The sequence below is a fragment of the Miniopterus schreibersii genome (genome assembly GCF_964146895.1).
Source record: "Miniopterus schreibersii genome assembly, chromosome: 5".
In the NCBI taxonomy this organism is placed as follows: Eukaryota; Metazoa; Chordata; class Mammalia; order Chiroptera; family Miniopteridae; genus Miniopterus; species Miniopterus schreibersii.
Window position 1 is genome coordinate 56,698,235 of NC_138106.1, and position 17,976 is coordinate 56,716,210.

The 17,976-nt window shown below is 37.9% G+C and overlaps 1 protein-coding gene across 3 annotated transcripts in view; it reads right to left on the reverse strand.

Moving 5' to 3' along the window:
• NECTIN3 (nectin cell adhesion molecule 3) overlaps positions 1 to 17,401 on the reverse strand; it is a 102,653-nt gene extending 85,252 nt beyond the window's left edge. The window contains exon 1 of one of the 3 annotated variants that reach the window (XM_081137900.1): positions 16,894 to 17,401. In XM_081137900.1, the coding sequence (XP_080994026.1) occupies positions 16,894 to 17,053 (160 nt within the window). In that variant the 5' untranslated portion in view covers positions 17,054 to 17,401. The remainder of the gene's footprint in view (positions 1 to 16,893) is intronic. The other 2 variants (XM_081137901.1, XM_081137899.1) reach the window with 2 other exon arrangements.
• Between the last annotated feature and the right edge of the window lie 575 nt (positions 17,402 to 17,976).

Genomic DNA, 17,976 nt, shown 5'->3' on the forward strand with positions numbered 1-17,976 from the left:
GCCTCCTCTGCTATCAAGCAGGCTGAACTATACCTTCTCAACAAAGTCTGAACCCTTTCCAAGTTTGTCAAACCACAGTATAAAGAAAAAATAATAATATGATCAACTCAAAATTAAGACAACGCATTTGATAAAATTCAACACCATTCATTGACAAAAATTTTAAGCAAACTAGGAATAGAAAGCAACTCCTAAATCTGAATTTAAAAGGGGGAGGGGGTCTATTTTTTTAAAAATATCTATAGCAAGTATCATACTTAATTTTGAAATGCTGAACATTTTACCTCTGAGATTAGGAATGAGACAACAAAGCCTGCAGTCACCACTTTAATTCAACATCAGAGTGGAGGTCCTAGCCAGTGCAATAAGCAAAGGAAAAAAATATATATATAAGTATTGGAGAGAAATAAGGCTTTCATTATCCACAGATGGCATGACTGTATAGATAGAAAATCCAAGATTCAACAAAGTATTATAAAGTTAGCAAGGTATCTAGATATATGGTCATGATACCAAAATAAACTGTATTTTCACATGTCTGCAAACAGTAATATTTTAAAATATGATTTTCAATGAATCAAAAACCAAATAACTTCAAATCTATAAACTTAGATTAAATTTAATCTAGAAAGTGTACTTATGCAAGACCTCTTGACACATAAAACTAGACTATTTTATGACAAAAAGGTTTAAAAAAACCTCAGTATACAGAGATAAAACAGGTTAAAAGATTAGATGATTCAGTACTATAAAGGTGTTAATTTAGCCTTATGTTAATTTATACAGATTTAATGTGCTCACAATAAAAATCCCAGTGTGTGTGTGTGTAAACTGGTAAACTGCTACCATGGAAAGGAAACGGTCCAAGACTAGCCATGATACACTTGAACAAATAGATGGACTTACTCTACCCAATACCAGGATATACTATAAAGCTGTAATAAGACATTGTGATATTTGTGCCAAGATAGTAAAATGAACCAAAGGAAAACAGAGTCCAAAAATAAATGTAGGCATATATGGCTATTTAACTTATTATAAAGCAACACTGCACAGCAGAGGGTCTATTCCATAACTGGTGATGGTTGACTGGATAGTAAAGGAATTAAAAATATAAACCCTACCAATAATCACAAAAATAAATTATAGATGTATAGGCAAAATAATAAATCTTCTAGGGAAAAGTTGTCATGATGATGTATTAGAGAAAAATTTTGTAAATAAGGCACAAAGAATTAACTGTAAAGGAAAAAATTGGTTTTGGCTAAATGGATAGATATTCAGGAAGTTCTGTTCATCTACAGATACCACTAATGAAGTGAAAGGTCAGAGTGGGAAAACTATTTGCAATACATATACCTGGCAAATGGTTCATGCCTAGCATACAAAAACCAAATCCATAAAAAGGCATAAGACAATCCAACTGAATAAAATGGGAAGAGAATTAATGGAGACTTCACAAGAGGATATTCAAATGACCATAATCCTTAGATCTCAACCACAAAGTAAACACAAATTACAGTCACAATGTTATACCATTACATACTGATCAGAATGGTTAAAAGAAAAATACCGCTATTATAAACGGCTGGTGAGGATGTAGAACAACTGATACTCTTATACACTACTGGTGGTAAGTATAAGTAGTTAAAAGCACTTTGGAAAACTTTTCAACAAAAACATACATAAAAGGAACCAGCAATTCCACCACCAAAAGAGAGGTATAATGATGTTCACAGCAGTACTATTCATAAAAGCTTCAAAGTGAAAACAACCCAAATGTCTGCCCAAAATAATAGATTAGCCATGGAACAGAATACTGTACAGTGGCATAAGAAAAGAAAAAAGAACTGCTACATGCAACAACATGGATGAATTTTTCAATGCCAACAAAGTTATATAAGGTTCAAAAACAGGTTAAACTAATGTATGGTGTTAGAAGTCAGCACTGTAGTTATTACTGGGAAAGAGATAAGGATTTGTGATTAGAAAGGAGTGTGAGGGGCTTCTGCAGTACTGGTAAAAATGTATTTCTTGACCAGGGTGACGGGTGCATGGATATGCTCACTCGGTAATAGTTCATGTGACTGCACACTTGCGTATCATGAATACTTTTATATATATACTCATGAATCCAAATCTTGTTCAAACCAGCTCATACCACACATCTTCAGTTGCTGTATTTACCTGGAACTCTGACTTGACTCAAGCCTCGAATCTCACAGTTAACACAGTATAAATTAAAATCATTACCCCTTTGTTATGAGTTGAGTTGCCCCCCCCTTAAAAAATAAGCTGAAGCCCTAACTCCAAGAACCTGTGAATGTGATCTTATTTGGAAATATAGTCTTTGCAGACGTAGTTAAGATATAAGTTAAGATAAGGTGATACTACAGTAGAACTGGCTTAATCCAATATGACTGCTGTCCATATAAGAGAACAAGCCATGACAGAAACACATAGGGAGACCGCCATGTAACAACAGAGGCAGACACTGTAATGTTGCAGCTGCAATACAAGGAATGCAACAGACTGATGGCCACCACCAGAAGCTAGGATGAGGCAAGAAAGGATTCTACCCAAAGTCTCAGACTTCTAGGTTGCAGAACTATGAGAGAATAAATTTCTGTTATTGTAAGCCACCCAGTTTGTGGTACCTTGTTATGGCAGCCCTAGGAAACTAATACACTCTTCCTTGCAACATCTTAATTCTTAGCCCAACCTAATACAAAAATTCCAAATGCACTAGTTTTCCCCCACTCCTCATATCCTGGCCTAGTAACTCTACATCTAGACTACCGTGCTTATGATGTCAGTATTTCGTAAATACTACTTTCACTATATTATTTCTCTGCTCCCAAACTTCTGACAATACCCTACTACATCATATTCACAAGACACTGTAATCTAGTTCTGTTCTATTTCCTTCGATACCTAAAAGCGATTGGTCCCCAAGAATACATTTTCTTTTATCAGCTAGTATTTCACAGTACATAGAATAATTTCTGGTGCTCAATTAATAACTACCACCAACATAAACTTTTACTATCTCCACACCAACACTCATATTTTATAAGTTTATATCAATGCAAACTCTTACGTTCAGTACAGACCTATCTTTCATTCTTAGTTGATGTCTTACTCCATTTTTACCTAAAGGTTCTACTACTAATTCCCAAGATTACCCCAGCACTCATTTATTTTCAAAATAAAATGTTCTCTACGACCAAGGTCCATAAGTTTGGTACCTATGTTTTCTTCTATGTAACGTACTGTTTTGGGTCTCATATTTAGGTCTTTGATCCACTTTGAGTTAATTTTTTTACATGGGGACAAGCTGTAATCCAGTTTCATTCTTCTGCATGTGGCTTTCCAGATTCCCCAGCACTTTTTATTGAAAAGACTATCTTTACTCCATTGTATGTTTCTGGCTCCTTTGTCAAAAATTATCTGCCCACATACATGTGGTTTTATATCTGGGCTGTCTATTCTGCTCCACTGATCTGTGTGTCTGTTTCTGTGCCAATACCATGCTATTTTGACTATCATAGCTCTGTACTATAATTTGAAGTCAGTAGCGTGATACCTCCAGCTTCGTTTTTTTATCTCTGGATTGCTTTGGCTATTTGGGGTCTTTTGTTGTTCCATAAAATCTGATGATTTCTCATTTTATTTCTTTAAAAAATAACATTGGTATTCTGATGGAGATTGCATTAAATCTTTATATTGCTTTGGGTAACATGGCCATTTTAACTATGTTGATTCTTCCAATCCATGAACATGGGATATTTTTCCATTTTGTTATGTCTTTTTCAATCTCTTTTAATAATGCTTTGTAATTTTCAATATATAGGTCTTTCACGTTCTTTGTTAAGTTTATTCCTAGGTATTTTATCCCTTTGGTTGAAATTGCAAAAGGAATTGTTTTTTTCATTTGTTTTTCTGAAGTTTTGTTAGTATACAGGAAAGGCAACGAATTTGTACACTGATTTTGTATCCTGCAACTTTACTATATTTGTTTATTGTTTCTAATAGTTTTTTGGTGGAGTCTTTAGGGTTTTCTATATGCAGAATCATGCTGTCTACAAAAAGTGACAGTTTTGCTTCTTCCTTCCCTATCTGGATGACTTTTATTTTTTTCTCTTGTCTTACTGCTCTGGCTCAGACTTCCACAAGTAAAGGCAAAGGAAGTAAAGGCAAAAATAAATTAACGGGACTAATCAAATTAAAAAACTTCTGCACAGCAAAAGAAACTGACAACAAAACAAGGAGGCTGGAGATATTTGCAAACAGGAGCTCTGACAAAGGTTTAATTTTCAAAATATATAAAGAACTCATAAAACTCAATACCAAACAGACAACACAATCAAAAAGTGGGTAGAGGACGTGAACAGACACCTCTCCCAAGACATACGAGCAGCCAATAGATATATGAAAAGATGTTCAACCTCAGAGCAATTAGGGAAATGCAAATCAAAACTACAATGAGATACCACCTCATACCTGTTCGAGTGGCTATTATCAACAAGATTAGCAATAACAAGTGTTGGAGAGATTGTGGAGAAAAGGGAACCCTCATTCACTGCTGGTGGGAATGTAGACTAGTACAACCATTATGGAAAGAAGTCTGGCGATTCCTTGAAAAATTAAGAATAGAGCTACCATATGACCCCAAAATCTCTCCCCCCAGTAGATGCCTGAAAAACTCTAAAAACATGTATTCACAAAGATATATGCACCCCCTATGTTCATTGCAGCATTATTCACTGTGGCCAAGACATGGAAACAACCAAAGTGTCCTGCGATAGAGGACTGGATAAAGAAGGTGTGGTACATGTACACAGTGGAATACTACTCAGTCATAAGAAAGGATGAAATATTGCCATTTCAACATGGATAGACTGCTAAGAATATTATGCTAAGTGAAATAAGTCAGTCAGAAAAAGCTAAGAACCATATGATTTCACTCATATGTGGGATATAAAACTGAAACTTGTGGACACAAACAGCAGTGTACTGGCTGCCAGAGGGAAGGGGGTGGGAGGTTAAAGGGGTCCTAATATATGGTGATGGGAGAAGACTGCACTTTGGGTAGTGGGCACACAGCGTAATATACAGATCTTATAACACAGAAACTCACATCTGAAACCTATATGTTCAATATTAACCAGTCATCCCAATAAAGTTAATATAAAAAAATCAAAATATATCACTTACATCACTAAAGGTCAAAGCCTCTCCATAACTTCCCTCTCTTATACCTGGAAGTATCTCTGTATCTTCACACATCATTTTCTTTTTTTCCTATCTAATAGAAAGAACAGTCTCTCATCATTTCTAAGACCAGCTTCTCTCATCTCTGCTTTTAATGTTTCTACTTACTTTCTGTTCCTGGACCTTGCCACATCAATGTGCTTCTCCTACCACCCTCCCAAAGACAGAGAAGTCTCATAAAAAAAGTTTTTCTTCAACTTTCTGTAGTGGCCCATGGAAAATATATTCTCTTAGACTATGGCGACAACAATATCCAGTTTCTAAGAGCAACAATGCCAGTGTAATACTGTACATTACAGAGCAATACATTACAGAGCAATACTGTAATGTCCAATGTTTCAAGGGGCAGCAAGCAATGAATGACTTTGGAAGGCAGACTCTTCTTATTATCTTGGCTCTGGTTCTGAATCCCTAGTCTCCTTTAGTTCTTGATTTCCATACTTGAACCATCTAATATCCTTCAGTCAATTTTGTTTTAACTAAAGTTGTTTCTGATGTCTGTAATTAAGAACCTTGACTGATGTCATAGCTCAGGCTGCTGTAACAAAATACCATAAACTGGGTGCCTTAACAAACATTTCTCACAGATCTGGACAATAAGAAGTCAGACCAGGATGATAGCATGGTCAGGTTCTGGTAAGACCTCTCTTCCTGGCTTACAGACAGTTGCCTTCTTGCTATATCCTCAACATGATAGAGATAGGAAGCTCTGGTGTCCCTTCTACTTCTTATAAGGGCACTAATCTCATCACAGGGGCTCTAAACCCATGATCTCTTCTTAATCTCATTACCTACCAAAGAATCCTTCCTGATATCATGCTGCAAGTTAGGGTTTCAACATATGAATTTTCAAATGACCACAAACATTCAGTCCATAACAACTGATACATTATTCTTTTCCTTAAATTACTTTCTCATCTTTCTCTTTCCCATCTTTCTCAAAAGTAGGCCCTATCCTACTACTTCTTCACTGTCCTCTTATTTATTAATATTTTGGAATTTGACTTCTTTCTCCTAACCACTTTTACTAAATAAATTACTGAATCATCAATGCACTCTCCTCTTCTGTTGTTTACTTCTGAATCCTCACCTGAGGATATTTTTTCCATTGTTTTACAGAAAGAGTGGAAGGGGGAGAGAGAGAAACATCAATGTGAGAGAAATACATCCTTGAATGGTTGCCTCCAGCACATGCCCTGACTGGGGCTGGGGATCAAGCCTGCAATCAAGGTAGATGCCCTTGGCCAGAATCGAGCTTGGGATCCTTCAGTCTACTGGCTGACACTCTAACCACTGAACCAAACCAGCTAGGGCAATGCCCTCCTCTCAACTACTAAACCTACTGTTCTATTTATCAAGTAAGAGCTCTGCCCCTCCATTATTTCTCCCCTACCCCCTTCTTCACTCTTATCCAATCAAAATACCTCAATGTTAAAATTTTTCCAGTCCCTTCCTTACTTCTTCCTTCCTTTTCCTCTTCTCCCTCCCTTCTTCTTTCCTCCACCTCTGCCTCCTCTCTCTCGCAAATAGCTCATCTAATCCAAATACCTCAATCCTGATAATTCTCAATTCCATATCCTACCCCCATCCTCTCATAATAAATTTCCAACTACAGCTTTAAAATATGCCCCAGAGGCAATTAAAATTCTTCCAAAAAATATGGATTGATTAATCCTTTTACCAACCTTTTCTAGTCATTAAAGACAGAAACCTAAATTCACATCCAACTCTTCCTTCCTCACCCATAATGATATCCAAATACCATGTAATTTACTTCTGAGATCCATCTCTCCTTTAAAATCCCTCTGCCGAACTGTCATTTATCTCTACAATCTTCTCTTCCCATTAATGACTGCAATTTTCCCTTTTGCTTGTCTCTCATATCTCCAATATATCTTTTACACTGCTGTCAGGGCTATACAAAACCAGACTGAGTTACCTGCCTTCAAAAGCTCCTCACTGCTTACCACATAAAGCTTAATCCCCTTAGCAAAAGTATTTTAAAATCCATTATTTCTCTCCATAAAGCTCATGCTTAAACCACATGAGAACATTAACTCCCTGCACAGAGTTCTCAGTCCAATCTCTTTCCAGCCTAGAATGCCCTCTTTTTCACTGACCTTCCCTCACAAATAGAAATCTAAACTCTTCCTTTAAGGTTCAGCTAGAACATTAGGTCCTCTAAGTTTTACCCCATTCCCAGTTGAAATGCTCCTTCGTCTGTAATCCCACAATGTTTTTATATTTCTAAGACAATTCATTTTCCTTTGCATTATTGTTAGTTGTATTTGTAAACTTTATTGCAATTTAATAGGGAATTCATTTAATTTTCACAGCAACTCTGTACATTTTGCAGGAGACAAAACAGGAAGAGAGGTCAGTAAATGGCTTTAAAAGAGAGATAGACACACACAGTTTTCTAATTCCAAATCTCTTAACAATTAAAATTTACATTTCTTAAGGGCAAAGATTCCAAGGGGCCTAGCACAGTCCTTTCTGTGTAACAGATGCTTTGTGTTTTAATAAACACTCTCTTCTCTGTCTGAAACAACCCTGTTTTACCTGTCTGAACTCTATTCTTGAAAACATAGCTCAAAAGTTTCATCTCCTTTAGCTAGCTTTCCTTAACTCTTCCAGGCCTTACTTACCTTTTTTAGGCTGAATCATACTACTTGGTATGCTGTTACAAATGTCTTTTATGTGTATATCTTAAAATGCATTAGTCTTAGTAATGGGTTTATAAGCTTGGGAGCAGCCACCATGTCTTATTCCACTGTGGTATCCTCTATACTATCTAGCACTTGGTACTCTATCACCTGTTTCCCGATTGATGTTCAACAGTCCCCAATCTACTCCCTGCTGCAATTTCTAAGCCTTTTATTTTTTGTATTAGAGGTAGAGATCAACTGTTGTGACTAACAAAAAATTATCACATTTTAACAATAAATATTACTCAAACCATTTCTAAAATTTAAAACTCACAGGTCAAGGAAATATTTTAATCATCTGATTGAAGAAAAATCTAGAGTGACTATTTTAGATGACTGTAGAGGGCAGCAAAGCAACAGTAGTATCCTCAAAGAAAGCTAAGTGTTCTTAGGGAATTCCAGATTTGTTTTTTGTATTTTTACAAATGCTGTTATGGTTAAAGCTTTTAGAATACAGACCTTTTAGCGTGCTATGCACAAATTTCACCAACTAATCATATATTTAAACATTTTTGCTATCAATTATAAATATAACAAAAATGTATCAATGCCCAGATCCTTTTACATACAACTGAAAAAATGCTTCATAAACAACACATGACTTCAAAACAGCCACCCTAATTGCTAAGTTGTTTACGAATCTAAAAGTTGAAGATGTTTTTCCACTGAAAAGTGTAAAGAAACCTATGTTAAATACAGAAAAGAATGTCAATAGTCCAAACAGTCTTATTTCTTGCTAAGAAATAACAGATGTCTTCACTAGTATTACTAATTCTAACCTTGACATGCCTTCTTTTTGTTATTCAAAATCAGTCAATCAACTGTAGGGGCTACCCCAGCTTTAAAAGAAAAAAATAATAATACATTCTCTGACACTGCAGTAGTATACAACAAACAGGAGGTAACAGGAGTTCCTTGCTATTATTTCAATATTAAAGTTCATTTTGGTTCTATCATGAACAAGGCAAATGAAATTATATCCTCAAAATAATCATATATGTATAATCGCAGAATTGCTTAGGGGTGAGAATGGGAAGCAACTATTAAAGCAGATATTTAATACAATTGCATTATTTGCATATGTTGCTCAAGGTTTATATGGTAATTTTTTTACCTTTTAAGTTTGAAAAGCAGAAATCAGAGATTTAGAGTAGCTGGTACACCCATTAGTATGTGTAGACACATGGTTTAGTGAAAAATGCTATGATGTTCTAGCCCTTTGCCATCAGGGTGGCTAGAACTGTTAGCTATGTACCTTCTACAACTAAAATCTCTTCAAAAACAAAGAAATTGAGAAGCTTTTTTTATTTATTATTGCATTTAAAGTAAAGTAACCAGGTTATCTCTGAGCAAATAAAGCTAGACAGTTTATTATCTGACTTAGTCAATATTAAATTGAATTTATAGCCATGAACAATTATAATTATCTCTAATTTAAATAAAATTAGAAGGGAATTTGGTTTATAATGACAAGACACTTGTGAAATGAATCTTAATCTATCTCACAGTAGCTACAACTAAATTAAAAATCAAATTAATAATTTTCAAGAACAATGGCCTAGGATATTGTACTAATGACAATCATGTCTATCATGGATAACTTATAGAAATAGTTACTATATGAAATTAATTTTATCACAGTTTACCAATACTAACATTTCATTGATATTTTTGTTTTTCCTCTGAATCGAAGCCATTAGAAGAGTCAAACACACTCCTAGAAACAATGTTCTTAAACACTTAGTTGAGTCCTACCTGTGTGCACCTACTTTTTATATGACACTTGGTTTTCTCGTGTCCTTCCCAACATTACAAAATAAATTAGCCATCTTAAATTTATCTACTTTATTCCTAAAACTCAAACCCAGAGTAAGATATGTTGTACATCAAGTGAGGTATGCCCCATAGAAGCTGCTTAAACTACATCTAAACTGGGGTAAATAATACACAGCTGATTTTGCAATGCCAAAGAAGAACTGTAGTCATCCTACGTCAATTTTGCAAACACTTCAGATTCAAAATGGGTAAGACAATGGGGAATAAAGAAATAGAACTAAAGAAAGCAAAGAGAATTTTTAGAAAAAAGAAAAACCAATGAAGAACTATCTCATCAAGCAACATCTTTAAAACCTATCAACCTTTTCTAGTTTAAGTACATGTGTGTGTGTGTGTATGTATTCCCACCCATCTTGGCAGGTAGCAATAGGACTAATATCAAGATAGGAATAATAACAAGTGTACAAACCTCTCAAAGGATATAATTCCTAGAGGGTGCACTGCACAACACAGCTTCTGCAACATAACATATACTACGCAAAAAATTTGTTTAGTTTGTAAAACAGAATATTTTACTGAAGAATTTCTTAGACCATTAAAAAACTAATGTACACAGTGACTTTCCATGAGGGGGCTATATGGTTAGTTTTTCCCATTCCCAAATGTATTCAACCATGCTACTTTCTTCCAAAAACATATCTTCTGAGACTAGTATTCCACTGAAATGCTTTGGCAAACACTGCTCTAAACCTAAAAGCATGAAAAAATGAACAGAATTTGCATGCATTTCCCACTAATAACCACATGTCACACTGTTAAACACAGAACAGGATAGGCCTCCAGGGACTAAGGATTGAAAGAGATCTAGGATCAGACAGGAAATAAAGCAGATTCAGAAAAGTTTTTATAGTTATTTATTATAGCTATTACTCTATTTTATTATTTTATTTCAACATGGAAGATGAAATCATAAACCAAGTATTCTCTGATACCAGTTTTTTGTATAGCAAATTTGGTCCATTCCTAAAACAGTTATAATGGGAGGAAAAAGAAAATATTAAAATCAATATAATTTTAAAAATAATTTGTGTTTATTCTGTGAAATGTGCTATGATGCATACAATGAAGCTTGAAGCAAAGTCTTTACTGAAAAGAGCACACATCAGAAAACAATTTATAATTAAACACTGATTAATTATATACTATGTAGTATTGAAGGTTCCAAGGAGAAAATCTTAAACTGGGCACTTCAGTATCTGACTAGGTACAAAGAAAGAATAATGTCATTTTAGGCCTTATAAGGACCAGAGAAGGGCATAACCTACTTCAGAAACAATGAATAGTTTAGAACTGCACTGTCCAATATGGTACCCACCAGCCACATTTGACTACTGAGCACAGGAAATACAGTTAGTCCAAATAACGATCTGTAAGTATAAAATATATACCAGATTTCAAAGACGTATTACAAAAGAAAATGTATCTCAACCTGTAAATATTAATTGCATGCTGAAATGATACTTTTATTATATTGTGTTAAATAAAATATTATTAAGATTAATTTCATGTTTCTTTTCTTTTTTAATTTGGCATCAGGATAACTTAAAATATGTACGTGGCTCACATTTTATTTCTATTTAGACAGTGCTGGTTTAAACTAAGTTTGATTTTGCTGTTAAATTTCCTGAAATAAAGAGATTTGAGAGCCTACCCATGTCAAGCATATGGGGACACGTGAACAAAATAATGGAGTATTATTTCTTTCAGAAGAGCAACCACATCTAGTCAAATTGTAAATAAAAATTCTGTAAAAAGAGCACTTTGGAGGGCGCAGAAAGAGTCATCTGATAATGTCTCTTAAAATTCAAATGCCCCAATCCCCAGGCTCCATTTCCCCAACCCTCTTGCAAAAATTGGTGATCCAGTAAGTCCACAGTGGGACCTGGAATGTTTGAAAAGGATTCCCTAGTACCTATCATTTGAATCCATCAGCACACCCCAATTTTGCTGACCCTGGCTATCTGAAAATAATGATTTACAGCCCCTCCTCACTTTAAAAAATGTCATTTCTTCCGAAGAAACCTAAGCTGAGAGCCTCTACTGGGTGTACTGGCCAACCTATTTAAAATAAAAACAAGTTTGATTTTATTTTTAATGATAAAAGTTAAAGGAAACTAAATAAAGTTTTTAAAAAACTATTATCACCTCTCCTATTTATAAAGTCACATTTACTATCTTACACCTAACAAAATAATCATCTAAAGTGTTGAAAACCATACTGTCAATTCTTAGCCACTTAATCCAGTTATAAGCTGGTATGTTTACCCACATGCCTCAAATTCCAGTTTATGAATATCTATTCACAATGCAACACAACAAATAGTTCTTTCCTAACTCATCTTAATTAGCAGAATGAATGTTGGGTAGTCAATAGGATTACGAGAAAAATAATCTCCCTGGATGCTAAGAATTCACAATATAAGTATGCAATAAACACAATATCTTTTCTAAAACAACTATGGTACCTATAATATGGCTTGTATCTAGATTCATAGAAGGCAGCTCTCACTAAAATTTTTAAGTAGTGATCCACACTGAGTCACTCAGAAAAACACTTAAAGCTCACCCTTGACAAAGGTTCACAACAAATTTTATTTAAATGACTAAATTATGTCAAAGCCTATTATAAAAATAAAAATCGTAAGTTTTATAAAATTCAGGAGAAGATATGGGTTCAAGATTTTACAAAAAGATAATCAAAAGTACAACATTAATGGTATAAAGACTTTTGGACCTCAGTGCTTGGCACACAAAATCATCTTTAGTATTCATTCTATTACTGACTTAAGGGGTGGTTAATTTCATATTAATAACCATGATTCATTAAATACCACATCTTTTGTATACCAGGTAGTCCTTCTTGTCAATTTTTATGAAGATGTTAAGAAGTTACAGAATATGCTATAAGAGTATAATTACAGTATACTGTATAATCACTAATTTTTAAGGAGTAAATTACAGAATGTCAAAATACTATTTTTTAGAAAGCTTTTCTTCAATAATTTTCAAATAGGCAAAAGCCAGTTTTATTCCTTAACTAACTATACAGATACAAAATGTACATCAGAGGTGCTGAATCACTAAATTATATACATAAAAATATGTGTAAGCATAAGAGACGTAAACACACATACACACACACAAACACATACACACAGCCCAGCTTTTTCCAATTCCTATATCTGATGCTGTAGCTAAACACAATGAAAGACCTTATCCTTTTTGCTTGCTTTTAAGTTTGGTTCACTTTCTAATTATATAAGTTTAGGATGCAGAAAGATTCATATGTGCAATATGTATTATAGGCCCCAACCTGATACTATAAGTAATTTGATAAAGTATAAGCGAAGTTGAGACTCTCCTCTTCAACCCCTTATTTTCAACATAATCACTAATATTCTAAGTGATTTTAGGAACTGCCAAGTACTAAAAAACATTCTACATCATGAAGAGAAGATTCAACTAGGTTTCATACAATTACACTGTTGATTTCACCATATCCTAATATTCTGAAAATTGGCCATCTGTATATTTATCTGAAGTAAATTTAACAAATATCTAAAAAGCATTAATTGGACTGTACACTTAAATAATGATGTAAAGTATAAATACAACAAGTCAGTGAACTTAAAAACTCAATTATTCAAGACATCCTGGTATAATTTAAGAATGACAAATATCAGGCTGGTTGGCTTTAATGTGCAATACACTAATTGCTAACATTTGAATGTTTACTATATTGCATGCACTCTGCTAAATGTTTTTATTTTATTATTTCATTTAAGAACTCTATAGGCAAGGTGATACTATCCTTAAAAAAAAAAGAAAAAAAAAAAACGAGAGAGAGAGAGAAATTTTAAGTTTGCTGAGGTTAATCTGCCAATGACTCACACATCTAGTATGTGGCAGTCTTTTTTCAGAAAGACTTTTGTCAGTTCACATTCATATATCTTTACCTAATGGGTTAAGTATCCCTCTTCTGGGCATAGTACCTCATGCAGATCTCCACCATAAACTCCAAACTGTCCTATAATCATCTATTTCCTTTATGTCTACCACAATGCTATAAGACCCTTGAAGCCAGGGTTCTGCTTTATTCATGTTTTATGTCCCCAAGTACCTATCAACTGCCAAGAATATAAAAAGTATTCAAAGTGCTGTTAGAAGTTCAATATCATATTAGATCTTTTCTATAATCTTCTAAACATCATCTTTAGATTAAAAAAACCTTACTGAAAATGGAAATTATAAAATCCTAGATTCGAATAGGAACTTACTAAGTAAGGTCAAATAGTTTAGCTTCTTTTATTAATACTATATCCTTGCTAATATTCTCTACATCTCAAGGAAAATGTTGGAAAGAAAAGTAAGATAAATCCAATCACCTATGAATTAATCATCAAGAAATATGAAATTCCTGAATTAAAAAAATGAGGTTAATCAGTCAGATGGTATTATAAATCTAGTCTCCTTAACCTTTATACCTAGGAATTTGTTAGGTTTAAAAAATGCATCAAAAGCTGGCAGTCTGTCAACTGTAAAGTTCAGTTCTTCAAATAAGACAGCTAATGTGCATCCCAAAACAGCAAATCTGATGTAATTTTTTATAGCTTTCAGAATACTGAGTATACCAGTTGCAAGGGTTTTTTTAGCAAATTAACATGGTATGAAAATTACCTTGTACTGATAAATGATATTGCAGAAGTTGAGCATAGTTAAGAACTATGCTAAGTGTAAACCACATATCAAAAACACCAGCAAAAAGAAAGAAATAATCTGTACATTATAAAAAAGTAAAGCATTCTATTAACAAATCATCAGACAGACATCTCTTTAAAGCCTAAAAATTTTCAGCTCTGAAACTGACTACTCAAACATTAGTAGTATATGTCAAACTTTGTAAGAGGAACTATGAATGTGTGATCAGCAAACTGGTTACATGAAGAAAACTCTGTTCCCATACTTACTAAGCATCCATATGTCACAACTGTGCCCCACTCAGACTGAATTTAAAATAGAGAAAGGTTGATGGAGAAAACTCAACATAAGGGTTCACAAATTAGGGTGTTATAACACTATAAGCCAAAAAAGGAAACAGGAACGCAAAACTAGTGTCCGCCTCTACAACTACAAGCAGAGTTGACTCTAAAAACTTCAATTTACACCTCCTATAAATCGCAGTCCATTTGCCTATACTGCTTGAATTTTTAGGACTCTGAAATATCATGTCCCTTCTATAGCACATTACTAAAGAGATTTTAAAAAACCTCTTTTCTTCTTCCATGAGAAAATCAATGTGTTCCTTCAAAAAGCAATCAACACTTCACTTGCACAACTGTGAAATTATTACCCAAATTCTATTTCCTTCTATTAGCTGCACATATTACCTAGCTTCAGTCTTCCATAGGGCTTTTGCCTAGCTGATTAAGCCTTTACTGGAGGTACAAATAATACTTTCCCAGTCCTCAACACAATCTAAGTAAAAATAGTAAAACTGTTAATACTTTTCTCCCACCCAACTGTAATCCACAATCCTTCTTAATGGAAAGGAACAGTACACAAAGTCAATCTAGAATCCTGCATCAACTTAAAGAGATAACAGCTTTAAGAATTGTGTGGTAGAACCAAACATCTGGAGCATAGGGCTGCAAAAACACTGTAGATTAAGACAACATGCCATTTATCATTGTGTACTTTGTAAATCAGAAACTTTCATTACTTGAACCGTGGTGGTGAACTGCTGGTGGAAATGCTCTGCCTAAAAGGGATGCTCAATCTCTTGAAAAGTTTGCCTCCCTCATAACCAACCACCTTGTCACACCTACCCCAAACAGGATTCTTTTTCTGCTAAATCACACTGTCCAAGAAATCCGTACACATCTTTCCTTTTAATAAATACTGGTAAAACTTCTGGTTTCATTTAAGATTTCATTGCACACTGAGATCCAACAGCAGCCTTATGTAGCAGTAAAAAAGTCTTAGGTAAACCAATCTTTGAGCAAAGGTAAATTTTGCCTCTCCACCTTCCTCACCAAGTTGTCTTCGAATGAATAACATCCTGCGGTGTTTCGGTATTACCAAAGGACAGATACAGCTAATCCCCAAAGACTAGTGGTCTTATTTTGCCAAATCATCGCCTTCTATTAATGATCACTTACGTCCATCTCTCTTGCATGAAAGACATTTTTATAGTCTCCTTAACAAGTAGGCTTCTAGTCTCCGATACCTAGGAACAGAACTTACAAAGAGACTAGCTCCCAAATGTGACAGGAAAATTGTACCATAAACACGAGGGAAGGGTCGGGGAAGAAGCATGGGGTTTGTTGTGATCAGAAGACCCGGGCACAGCCGATGCCATATTTAACACATAAATCAAAGCCCTGAGAACAAATAGTGTTTGCAAAACTAAACACTGACAGTGTGTGAGAAAGAAACGTCCCACAAACGAAGGCAGCGACTAGCTCAATGCAAAGCCATCCAGAGGCAGCCAGGGCAGGACCCGGCCGGAGGACCAAAGAAAACTGACTGTAGGGGATGCTGCAGGGTGGGCTAACATGGTGCCATCTCCAGGGTGGAAGGCGAAGACTGGAGGACCCGAAGGCTTCATTCCGTCGGACTCTGGTCCCTACAGGTATCTAGACGCACAGCTCAAGTTTCACCGGGGAGAAGGGAGGCGGCAAACGTGCATCCCCGCACCTTAGCCCCAGCCACGAAGTCCGCGCTCTCGGCTTCCGGCTCGAATTCGCGAGGAAGTAACGGTGCCCGGAGCACACACGGATGTTCCAGGCAGAAAACAGCACCGCCGAAGCCCGGCCATCAGCGCGGCGAGCTGGGCGGCCTCGCAGGACGGGAGCGGGCGGCCGGCGTCGCCCTCGCGGGTCCCGGCCCTTCCCCGGCCTCGCCCCGGGCGCGGCCAAAAGTTTCCAGCCAAAGTCCGCGGCCCCCGCTAGCGCAGCCAACCGCCGAACGCAACCGCCTCGCCGCTCGCAAGAGCGGCCCGCGCCGGCCCGGTCGCGGCGCCGGGACCCCCGGTCGCGCCTCCCTCCGCCCGTGAGGGCCGACGAGGTTCACCTACCGCAGAGCCTGGAGAAGAGCAGCAGCGGGAAGAGCAGTAGCAGCAGCGACGGTGGCGTCGGGGGCGGCAGCAGGAGCCCGGCCCCGGGGGGAGAAGCGGAGGAAAGTTGTGCTTTGCCGCCTCCGGGACACAGCGGAGCCGGCCCCGGGGTCCGCGCCATTCCCCACCCTCCCCCCGGCCCTCTCTCGCTCGCTCGCCCGCTCGCCCGCCCCCACCGGCTCCCCAGGACCCGGCGCCTCTGGCTCCGGGAGGCGGCGGCGGCGTCTGCGGCACAGCAGCGGCGACGGCGGCGGCGGCGGGGGCGGCGGCGGAAGGTCCGGCGCGCGGCCGCCTAACTCCTAGTTCTTGAGCCTCCGCCGCCGGCTGACACTCCACGGAGCGCTCGCCGCTGCCTCGACACCGCCGTCGCCGACGCCACTGCCGAGGCTGAGGCGGGAGCCGCCCGCCGCCGCCGCCGCCACTCCCCTCCCCCCGGCACCCGCCCGCTTCGAACTCCTGGGAACTCGGAACGCACCACCCCGCCCCGCGCGGGAGGGGGGGAAAGACAGCCGACCCTCAGAGCGGGGCGCTGGAACCCGCCCGCCCTCCCCACGCAACTCCAGCTCCCGTCTGATCCCGAGCTGCCTGCCGCGTCTCCTCCCACCCCGCTCCCCTACGCACGCTCCACCCCTTTCAAAAGAAAACCCCACAACTCTCTTCTTTCCACTTTGATAACGGGGTTTCTCCCGAAGCAGGGCTTTAAAAAGGACAGGAAAATCTGGAATAGGTTAGTAGGCCCCGCCCCTCGCTCCAGCGTCGTACCCCCCTTCCCAGCGTTTGCAATGGTCTCGCCCACTCCGCCCCTAGCGGGTCCACCGCTGCCGGGACTCAGACAGAGGCGGAGGGCGGCGGCGGGACAATCGGCTCGCAGCTGTCCTCGGCCGCGCGGCGCGCTCTCTCCGGCGTGGACCCCGGAGGGTGTGGGGAGGGGAAGGCGGGATGGGGGTGCCCGTGCTGAAGGTTCCTGTCTAGGAAGCAGGACGCAGCCCGCTCAACTAGTCCTCTCTCTCCTCGCCGGGGCGCGGGGGGCTGAAAGCAGAGACT